Source organism: Tachysurus fulvidraco, chromosome 9, assembly GCF_022655615.1.
Source record: "Tachysurus fulvidraco isolate hzauxx_2018 chromosome 9, HZAU_PFXX_2.0, whole genome shotgun sequence".
NCBI classification, from domain to species: Eukaryota; Metazoa; Chordata; class Actinopteri; order Siluriformes; family Bagridae; genus Tachysurus; species Tachysurus fulvidraco.
In genome coordinates this window covers 21,792,660-21,804,714 of record NC_062526.1, presented here as the reverse complement: position 1 = coordinate 21,804,714, position 12,055 = coordinate 21,792,660, and the positions used below count along the sequence as shown (strand labels likewise).

Here is a 12,055-nt window from a genome sequence, read left to right as displayed (position 1 = left end):
ACAAGAATCTTATAATAAATGTACCTGTGTGACTTGTAGACAGTGAGCAGTTTTGGGCAGCTGTTCCTCAAAAGCAGAAGAAAGTTAGGATCATTTTAATGCATTTAAAGGCTTTGTGCTGTGATGTAGTAGAACACCAGCCTCCCAACCTTATGTTTTATCCTGAGCAAATGAAATATATCCACTTGGTTGGAAGAAAGATTTTCTTTTATTTGAATGAATGCTGGGAGAAGAAAAGAGAGCTTATTCAGTGCAATACAAAGGTCTAGGCTACTATTTATGCATTCATGATCATTACAAATAACATTATTGACAACAACTTGAATGGAAAGTAGGGTCTTTTGAATAGTTACATGATAATAGACTTCACATATTCGTGACAAAACCTATAATCAAATCTAATATAAAAGAGTGTCTGAACACATGTAATTGTCGATAAAAGCCTTTGAAACGTATGAAGTGCTTGTAATTATATTTCAGTACATCACAGAAACAACTGAAACACAGATCTAAAAGCAGTTTAGCAGCAAACTTTGTGAAAACTAATATTTATGTAATTCTCAAAACTTTTGGCCACGACTGTACTTCAAAGTTTTTAATAGTTTTTAATAGAAACCTATATATAGTGCAAATTCTGTCTTAAATCTTGAAAAAAAAAAAATCTATCTTCAGTAGTATCTCAGAACTTCGGACCCTAATGTTTGCATGTCAATATTAAATGTTATCGCTCACTAGACCTTGCTAATAACAGGGTTTAGCTAAAAGACAGTGCTAATCATACACCCATACATCTAGATACAAAAAAAAAGCATCCTGAAAGCTTTGTTTTGGGTTTAATATTTTTACAGTGCTTATGAACTTGTGTTTGTACTTAGAAAAATGAACCAAAAAATTGCATATTCTTATTAAAGAGAAAAAAGATGAATTCAAAAACCAACTAAATTAAAAAGGTAAAAGGATCCATGCGTAATTATGCCAATCACATCTTTTTGTCATTATAAAAGATGTCACAAATGTTTGGGAAGCACACAATCAGGCATCAAAACAATCTAAAGAAGCTTCATACAGTTCTCAGGAACGACGTTATTAAACACCATTCGGTTTTGAAAAAGCTACATAAGCACAATGGTCAGCACAATGCACTCTCTGTGAGATAAGAAAGATTAGAGAGACTCCTACAGCCAAAACAAAAGCTTATGATTTAAAATTTCACGAAGCGCTTCTATTTTAAGCGGCGCAGCTTTTGCAGTCTTTACGGTAAAGGTAGTGGAAACGCACAGACCATTCAAGTCTGTGCGTTCCTGAAGTAAACACTGCGACTCAGCAGTGCAAGACAATGAGAGAGAATTAAAGTTACACATGAAAGAAAGATAGCGATACATGTAGAAAACAAAGGAAGAGAAACAGTCGAGTGAGACGGAGAAAGAGAGAGAAGCAGACGCTTCAAGTTGACATTCTCCCCGAAAAAAAAAGCGGGGACACCCCTCCCGACAAGGGGTGTTGTTGTGTTTGGTGAGGATCACTGAACACAATTTAACCCAGTCCAAAGTATTTGTTCAAATTCCATTTATTAATTTGTGTGTGTGTGTGTGTGTGTGTGTGTGTGTGTGTGTGTGTGTGTGTGTGTGTGTGTGTGTGTGTGTGTGTGTGTGTGTGCACCACTCATGTTTCTGAAGCAGCAGTAGAGAGAGAAGAGAGACAGAGAGAGATTATGACTGGTGGTATTTATTGTAAGTGTTTGTTGCCTTTTTGGACTCCTTTATGACTTATAATGTTGCTCCCATTTAAAACAGTTCAGCTGTGTGTAATCTGTGTGTTCATCTTATTATATGACACTTGGAGCTGTCTTTCACTTTTGTTTTCTAAAGAAAAAATGTATATATGTTTGTTAAACCTTCATATGAATAAAAAAAAAGTTCAGCTAAAGCACAGCCATTTTTAGGGTCATGATTGAGGACAATGTCCCGTCAGAGACAAGCTGATTCGTACTGAGGTTTTGTTCAAACCGACCATCGAAAATACCCTCCCTAATGAATGTTTCTTGTTTTCATTGGTTGTTGCGTTAAATCTTACCCAAATAGTGCTATTTTCTGATTGGCTATTGTGTAGCCTCTTTTTTTTTTGATTGGCTGATAAGTGTCAGGCTCGACTAAGAACTCCAGGGGAGACGCGCTTGTTTGTGCGGTGCGGACTGATACATTTTGGGTGCTGCGGCATATTAAATATATGATAAATAGTCAAAATGAATACGATGTGTGACGTGAGAGCGTGCGAAAAGACCGACATGAGCAACTGTCACTCTTAATGCGTGACATTTGACAGCCCTGCTGACGAGTGAAACGGAGAAAGGGAGAGAACCAGTCGAGTGAAACGGAGACGCATTTCTGTTCAGACTTCCCACTTCACACTAAACCAGATCACCAATGAGCAGTTCCACATGTGTATGAGAACGGCCCTAACTCCATTCAAGCCCAGGTTTAAAATCCTGCCAAGCCAAGCTCAGTTCTCTCACTGAGATATAAAAGGGAAAGTTAAGCACTTTACTTAAACATACACAATTTTCACATTTTATTTATTTTCTCTTGTTTTGAAATGTAGCCCTACTTTTATTTATTTAATGAGAGAACGTTATACATATCTACAATCATACATATGTTCAGTTCTATTTTACGTGACAATAAATAATGTCAAAACGTACTGAATTTATTTGATTTGACAGTCAGGTATTGATCATTTGCAGATGTCGATACAACTACTAGGCTACTTAAATATATATCACACTAACTAGTGAGACATTATGATCTTCCGGACCTTTGCTTCAAGAAATTTTCTCTTACTGGACCTCTTTAAATTTTAGTTGCATACATCTGCTCTACTAGAACAGGGAGGTCATATGACATGTGGGAACTACCATTTCACTCTGTGTAAATGATCTTTTTAGTGTGTCTGAGATTGTTATCTATGTCTCTTTTTAATCCTGCTGTCTTATTCTTCACAGAGCCCAACCTCATATGCCGTTATACACATTACACTAGAATGAACAAAAAGTAAAAGAAGTTATGTAAAAACATTTCATCTCTATGTAGAGTCTATACTGTTTAGTGTTGAGCTTTGGCTTTAAAAAAAAATTTTATAGCTTGATTATTATTATGATGATATTATATTTTGCAATAATAATAATAATAATAATAATAATAATAATAATAATAATAATAATAATAATAATAATAATAATAAGTACAGTCTTACATGTATTTTTGCTGCTGTCAATCTTAGACCGGGTTTAATTAGTCTAATCCTGTTTCTCAATAAACAGCTGTAATAATTTCTATCATTGTGTACATTCCTGGCATGGGTGTAGGCTCAGGATTCTGCAGTGACCTGCCTTAAGCTTTCCGCTCCATTATATATATGAACTGCAACACATTTTGACACATGAGCACCTTTAAAAATATTCCCGTGCATAAATAGACAGCTCCCTGCGGCAGAGCTCAGAGTGTGTTTAGTCCTAACCTAAAGTACAAATCCACAAATGAGAGGATGACTGTGTCGACAGCTGCTACTGTATGACGCTTACTGATGACATCATATGACTATGCCAGCACAAGGTCACTTGGCAGTGGCATACTTAAGTAATTACACATCTTTAAACAAACTTTGAGATTTTATTGAGATTTATTGTATTAGAACATTATGTTTCAGGTTTTGTTTCACTGGAGCTGTACATGTTAAATAATGTCATTACAGCAAACCTATATTTCTGTACTGCTGCTTTGTAATAATGTACATTCTTAAAAGTGCTATAGCAATAAAGCTGAATTTCAGATCAACCAAAAGGGTCATGGTGATAAAAATAGGAAAAAGTTTCATAGTGTTCGAATAAAAAGCCAGATATGTTTAGCACTATGTAAATTGTAGAATTCATGATAACTAGGGTTATAACTGAGTTATAAACGGGAATTATTTATACTCACTCTCTGGTGTCACCCAGAAGAAGATGGGTTTTCTTTTGATTTTGGTTCCTCTTAACTTTTCTTCCTTGTATTGTCTCAGGGAGTTTTTCCTCACCACCATCGCCTCTGGCTTGATAGTTTGGGATAAATTTAACGTATCAAATTTATTTCCTGAAATTATATATTTCTCTAAAGCTGCTTTATGACAATAGCAATTGTAAAAAGTTCAATATAAATGAAATTTTATTGAATAATTTAACATTAGATGCAAATTCATTTAGTTTTTGGAAACAAGGACCTTTTATACCTTTTTAAATTTATACTGTGTTGAATTCACACAGTGTAATGGATGTCACATGTTGATCACGTTGTATTGGTTAATAAGAAGCCTTTATTTTGGTCACATAAATATTACAGCTTTCCAATTTTGGAGGTTGGGGTCAGAGCACAAAGTCATTCATGATACAGCATCCCTGGAGCAGAGAGGGTTAAGGGCCTTGCTCAAGGGCCCAACTGTGGCAGCTTGCCAGTGCTTCAGCTCATCCTCTGATCAACAACCCAGAGCCTTAAAAAATTTGGCTAAAGATACGTTTAATTTACTGTAATGTGTTTTTAACAAGCCTGGAACGTTACTGATTAGTTTTTATTACAACCAGAAACTTCACACAATCTAAAATCAGAAATATCTTTGGATATATGTGTAGTTAGAATTATTGTAAACTTACATTTGTGCTATATTGTTGATATTTTTAATTCGATTAGCAAGTGTTTATGGAAAAGACCTCTATAGTTAGCTACATTAGCCAAATACATTCAGAGCAAACAATAGTATACCCTCTGATCGATGTTTTTATTTAACAGGGCTTAACTTATAGCTGTCTGGTCATCATTACCTTTATGAATAAACATAAAAAAAAGCCAGATTTCAATATGAAAAGTAAAGTAAGTAAAACAACCAAGTTTCAGAAACCAGGTGGAAATAAATAAGTATGAATAACCCTTCTTAGCAGTCAGGTGTTACTAATGTGCCAAATTAGCTAATCATAAAGAAGTGTTATTAGTGCTATAAAAGCACAAAATGTAGTGGTTTGCTGTTCTGGAGCACTTGTGTGTCTGCGTCATGCCAAGAAAAACAACTGTCGCTGCTCATTAATCTGGGAAGCGTTATGAAGCTATTTGAAATAAAAGATTTTACAGTGAGAAGGATAAAGAAAGCCAGTCTTCCCAGGAGTGGGTGTCCAAGTAGGTCAGCCCAGGGTCTGAGTATTTAATGCTCAGAGATATAAGGAAATCCCAAAAGAGCTACATAATGTGACCTACAAGCTTTTGTAAGAACAAAAAATGTTTATGTTTAAGACAGCAGAATCAGAATAAACTTGGAAAACGTGCGGTCATTGAGACATCCATGAACTCTACTTTATACCAAAATATTTGAGGACCGTTTGTCCAGCAATTTTATCTGGGTCAAAATCGAGTCTTGCAACAAGACAAAGATCTTAAACACATCAGCAAACCGACATCTAAATGATTAAAGAAGAAAAGACTTAAGGTGTCGAAACAGCCAAGTCAAAGTCCAAAGCTCAACCACAGTGAGATGCCGTGGCAGGATATTGATGAGATGAGATGTGCCTCTGTTCATGGGGTATGTGGTAGCCTAGTGGTAAAGGGGTTGGACTACTGATCAGAAGGTTGTGAACTTGAATCCTAGGTCCACCAAACTGCCACTGCTGGACCCCTGAACATGGCCCTCAACCCTCTATAGTTGTATGAGATAAAATGTAAGTTATACATTTATAGGTGTGTGCCAAATGCCATAAATGTATTTCAGAGCATAAATTAATGCACTAAAAGAACTGAAGCAATGTTGTAAAGGACAGTGTTCTGAAATTTCTTTAAAACAATGTGAGGGACATATAAACTTCAGGTTGCTGTTGCTAACATGCTCTACATGTTACTGAATTAGAGCATGTTCCTCTGTTAACAATTTATGAATGTTAGCTTTGGGAAAATGAACATGTAAAAATGTGTTTTTGTTGGTTTTGTTGTTGTCACCTGAGGTTATTCAGATTATTACTGCCACTGACTTTTTTTTTTTTTTTTTTTTTTTTAAAAAGACATTTTATATTCTACTTTGTCGTAGACTTTCAGGCCGTGGCCCTTTCCAGGCAGTTAATAAAGTATGTTGCATATTCATGTTATTGAACATAATCTTTGTTGTCTCCTGAGCTTCATGCTCAAGCATGTTTTGCCATATCAGATGAAAGAAAAACTCTCCAGCTTTTTGTTGCTTCCCATGGGAATAAACCAACTACATTATGTTGTCTGTTGAAGCCAAAATGATATTTATATTCAGTAACATCCTGCATATAAAGTTTCAATGTCGCTTGTGCTTTAATTATATGCATGTAGCATAAAAAAATCGACCCTCAGTGTGAAACAGGCTCTGTTTTTTGTTTTAGTTTTCCATAATCCGAGAGTTCTGTATTATGAAGCTATTACAATAGACTATTTATTACATGTATTTTAAACAAATCCTTGGCTTTTAGCATTGCTACCATAATGCTAGCTTAACTGTTGTTAAGCTAACATGAACTTGTGTGCTAATAAAAAAAAATTGCCTTTCTTCAGTGAATTAGCTTAGCAGCTAGCTTTGAAATATTGACATAGGACATTGCTACTTTGATTTACACTAAAATTACAAGATTCATCATATATTTTTTTTTGATAACTTGTAAATAAATATTTAAATAATTTGAAAAGAAATAAATGAGCCTATAAAACAGTAAGATAATGCCAATTTTTGCAACTAAGTTATATCTAGTTACTAAGCTGGCTCCTTAGCCTGTCCAGTAAAGGCCTAAGGTAATGCTTCAATATTCTACACATTTTACCTTCACATGTATTTTGTTTTATTGCTAAAAAAAAAAAAAAACCTTCTTAAATTCCCAAAGCATTGCATAACTTTTATACACTTCTGTCCCCTTTCATTCTTAACCCACATTATTCTTATGCTAAGGTCACTTTTTTCCCCACACAGAAGGTCATGCAAATTTCTGTTTTAACAGAGTGGTAAATGTGGGGAAAAAACAAAAGATGTGCCTCTTCAAAATACAATACAGAAGAGTGTAAATGTATATATGTAATTGTCTTTATTTAACCCAGTCTTTGTGAGCGTTTATTTGTAGCGCACTTCGGCACTGTGCGCTAAAAGCGTCATGTGAGGTCAGAGAGCAGGAATTCCGCCTTTAGCTCAGCAAGGAGCCACAATACGGCGCTACACACACACACACATACACATACACACACACGCACACACACAGAGGCGACCTGAGCACATTTTACGCGTCAGTATCCAAAAAAAAAGGTGAACTCGCGCGCACAGCGCTGTTGTTTCCGTCCCAGACCGGGACTGGGGGGGGGGGGACGTGACTTTGCTATACAGATCGTGTGTTTTTCTCAGAACTACACCAGCAGAACAGTTTTGCTTGACTGTTTCAGGTGACATGTATTTGGATCTTTGGATTTCGACTTCCTTTGGAAAGTTTTAAGCCCCGAGATCATCACGGATTGCTCTTTCCCTCTCTGTCTCATGTCTGTGCTGATTTTGTCCTCTTTTAACGTGCACTATGACGCCCGGAGCGGAGAAAAGACTCGAGTCTCAGCTGAAAATGTTGGAGTCCATGATCAGAGACCATCGATCAGCCCTCAATTTGGCGAGTTTGTTGGTAAGAAGAACGTGCGGCTTTGAGATATTAGTGTGCTGCTTCTTTAACACTTTCTCATACGTGCTGTCTGCTGTGATTAACTATTTGAAGACTTATGGTATGGCACCACATGTCTACTATCTGTCCATGCTTTAAAGGTACATGGAGTATCAGAAGGTTCTCATTCATCCGGGACACTGAAGTCAAGACAGCTGGACATTTTTTAATTGTGAAATAATGATTCTCATTCAGAGAATTGTGCTCCTAATCCCCTAAATTTAATTATTCATTATATATATATATATATATATATATATATATATATATATATATATATATATATATATATATATATATATATGAATTTGTTAATTAATTTATTTATTTTTTAATTGTTTCTTCTTCTTCCCTGAACATGAGTTATGATTCAGAATGGAATAACTCTTAAGCTAAGACTAGCTTAAGTAAAGGGGTGTATTGTCGAATGTTATTAATGTGTTGCTTTGTAGTTTCTGGAGCCTTGAGCTAGTTTAAAAAAAAAAAAAAGAAAGGGCAGCTAGAGAAAGCAAAATCCTTAAACCAGTTTAACAGGGCTGCCCATACCAGCATTTCTGTGAATTATCCGAGCTACAGTCTTCATCTTACATTACACCATCTTTAAAGACACGAAACTGAATATCTGTTTCATTTGCAAAAAAGCAGAAGCCAAAAACAAACAAACAAACAAACAAACAGTTGTAAATAACATATTAGTACTGTAAACAAGCAGAAATACCAAGTTAAATGGCCAAGCTGGTGGTTTTGGATCTTATCTGCTTTTGTGTGATATAATCTCTGTGTGTTAAGGAACACACCCTTCTCCTCAAGAATGTGCCTGTCTTGAAGTGCTCTATTTCCAATCAGTGTCTGTGTGTTTTAAAACAAAGCCTGCACTGAGGCCCTGGTTAGCCCTGTCCTACACATTTCTTTGTTTATCTTGCTCAGACACAATTAGCCGATAGACAAGCCCTGATGTGGGTAAGTTAAGGAAGGAAAAACACTTGGAGGTCAGGAATACTCCTTAATACTTTATTTGATGATCAAATAGCTTTGTTTCATCATAATTATCCCTCTAGGTATTTATGTCAGTGCCTTTGATGTGATGTAGAAAGAAGGGAAGTTGTAGAACAAGCCTGTGTTGGAGCCAACTAAATTGTTTTTAGTTTGCATTCAAGTTCCAGTTAATCATTCAAATTAGCCAGAATTTCTAAAGACATACTGTATGCCAGTAGGTGTGTATGTGACTCATATTTGTCTTAAATCGGGGGAAAAAGGTTTTGATATCAAATGCACCAGGAAAACAGATACTCCAACCCCAAACATATTTACCTCACTTCCTGATCCTATCCCATCTCAGGTTTATATACAGTAAATGTCATGTTTTCTAAAACACTTCATTAATATTTAGTATGTTTTCTCTCTAATAATGGCCTTTCTGTGGAACCGTATTAGGAAAAATATTTACAATCTGATAAGAAGGTTTGTCATTAAAATATCTGACAAATGTTCTGTGCAGGTTCATTTGCTTTGCAACACATGTTGACCAACGTTTTGGTTATATGAAAAAAGAAATGAAAATAAGTATCAGGTCACGTGACAATCACCTAGCTTGAATCGTGTGGCAAAATCAGTAAAGATATTTTTTTCTGACTTTCTGATCAATACATTTGGTTTATTTTGAAATATTGTGGCATATGAAAACACTCCATGTGAATGAAGTATGTTTAAATAATAGGATAGGAATTTATATTCAACCTGAACATACCTTAAAGCAAATACCGATCTCAATCGTGTCATCTAAATGTTTTCCGTAGTTCCTTTTGTTACTGGTGCACTCTTAAGTAACTACCTCATCCTCGCTGTTAAAAAGGTGATAGTGTTACAGTGTCAGTGCCAGACTGTGCTGGTGAAACAGGAGCGTCTCTTTAGTATAAAGATATTTGTCTATATTCAAATCCTGACTTATAGTCATTAAAGCAACACCATTGAGCAACTGCGATAGTGGACATTATAGAAAATAATAGGTCAAATACGTCACATGGAAAAATACTTTTTTACCTACAAACATAAAACAATAGATTCGCCTTCTCAAATTTATTGCAGGTGAACAAATCCTATTCTACAAAAACACAATTTTAAAAATATATGGAGCAAAAACACATTCGCACACCTTTATTAAAAATATCAATTTTGCATGAAAAATTTATCAAAATGTAAATCTTTAAAAATAAATAAATAAATAAATAAATAATATATATATATATATATATATATATATATATATATATATATATATATATATATATATAGTTTGTTATTTTTTTATTGGATATGTCAATAACTATAACTGCTTGAATCTTTCACTATGAGTCTCAAATGCTTTTTTTTTTTTGCTCAGCACCTTATGTTTAAGTTATGTATTTTCTGCTGAAGAATTTCAGAAGGTTTAACGCTTGTGTTTGTGGGAGAGAAAAAAAATCCACAAAAAGAGTTTCCTAAATCCTGAAGCATTTTTAGTTCTGACATAAAAATTTGTGATACTCGTGTTTGACCATTTTCTACAGCTACTGTTAGTTGTTTTGCTCGTTTAATACAGTTATACCCCAAAATCAAGGAAAGCCTTGAAGTGGTGCCTCTGTGCCATGGGATTGAAAAGAGCCAGTTGTTTATATAACACAGCTAGTTTGGAATTGAGTGGGGTTCCCCCCAAAACAGCTGGATCATATCAAGCTCAAGTGTATAAGTATTTGTATAAGTATTCCACTTTAATGATTATATCACCAGGCCAGTGAAACAAATTCCAAACAGATAATCTTTAATAATTCTGATATTTAAAGCCAGGATCAGACTTGATCATACTTACTCCAGAAATCCTCCAAGCCCCTTCTTCATGCCTCCTGTTGTTAAAGGCGGAAAATAACATTCAGGAAGTTGAGGTTATATCCTCAAATTCAGAAGAGAGATAACCACCAGCGTGCTGAATCATATACCACTTCCTGCTTGTGTGTGTGTGTGTGTGTGTGTGCACATGGTCATCACACTACAACACGTTTGTAGGCTTAATGTGTGTAGGTGTGTGGTTTTGAAAAACTTAGAGGTAAACTCGGACAAAAAAAGCATCACATGAAGCTAAAAGGCAGAGCTGAATAAATTAGTTTTATTGTCTCCTGTTTGTATGATGAGTGATGATCGGTTGTTTGAGAAAGTAACAAGCAGTGAACATGTGGGTTGTTGGGGTGCTTTAAGGTGAGTTTATTGACTCATTTGGACATATATTTAGCTCAGTTTTTTTTAGCTCTCAGAACTGCAAGTCTTCATTCTCATCTCATCAAGCATCAACCACCAAGTCATGAGTTTGCCCAGCTCCTGGTGAGAGATCTTTGAGATTACAACCCTCGAAACGAATGCAGTTTGGTAATACTTGGACCTCTCTGACCTGACTGTTCTTACAGAAAAGTCTATCTCCAGGCCTTGGTGGACTCTTCTGTGGTAGGTTAACTTCAAGGACTTTAAACTAATGAAGAACCTTTAGATTCCATCTGACACCCTCTTCTCTCTGGTGATAACAGCCCTGGATGGAACACCCCTGGCCAAGGGAAAGCTAAGACACCTAACCTCATTCCTACATCTTGCCACCGTCAGGATGGCAGAACGCTAACCTACAGGAGTTTTAAAGTTCGTTCTAATACAGTATCCTGAGTTCCTCATTATTCTTGGTCTCTCCTTGCACAACTTCTCAAAACCCATATACTGACTGGTCCACTGGCACTATCCTAGAAGTGGAAGTGGAGTGTCTTTAGTTTCATCCGGAGTATAATCACTATGCAGACTTCCTGTACCATCTCAATGCCAGATTCAGCAAGCAAGGGGTCACAACGTGACCTTTACCCTATCCACATGACTGTACCATTGACCTGCTTCCAGGCACTTGTCTTCCCAGAGGTCAAACCTTTTTACTCTGTGACACTGAGCAGGCAGCTATCAGCAAAAACATCAACAAAGCCCTCGCTTTGACTTTCCTTCCACTTGCCCCACTGGCACAGGGTTTTTTTTGGGCAAGAACGATGCAGGACTTTGCCCATGCAAAGATTATCGAGGTCTTAATAAAATCATGGTCCGAAACCACTATCCATTGCCACTTATGTCCACCAATTTTGGGCTGTACAGGGAGACTCCATCTTCTCCAGACCTGAAATGGACAACGCCTACCATCGGGTGCATATAAGGCAAGGGGATAAGCGGAAAACATTAAAAAAATCCACAGGCCATTAGGAATGAAATACTTTATAAAATTCATGGTCTGGAACCACTAGTCAATGCTACTTAATGCTACCACTTTTGAGTTGTTACAAAGAGCGT

General features: G+C 36.0%; 1 protein-coding gene across 4 annotated transcripts in view; it reads left to right on the top strand.

Annotated features, from left to right (window-relative positions):
* Positions 1 to 7,244: 7,244 nt before the first annotated feature.
* The window catches only part of LOC113635696 (rho-associated protein kinase 2-like), a 39,435-nt gene continuing 34,624 nt past the window's right edge, over positions 7,245 to 12,055 (top strand). For 2 of the 4 annotated variants that reach the window (XR_007143924.1, XM_047818606.1), the window contains exon 1: positions 7,245 to 7,678. Coding sequence is in view for 3 of the 4 variants with exons in the window: in XM_047818606.1 (XP_047674562.1) it covers positions 7,580 to 7,678 (99 nt within the window). In the remaining variant the exon portion in view is untranslated. The remainder of the gene's footprint in view (positions 7,679 to 12,055) is intronic. The other 2 variants (XM_027135277.2, XM_047818607.1) reach the window with 2 other exon arrangements.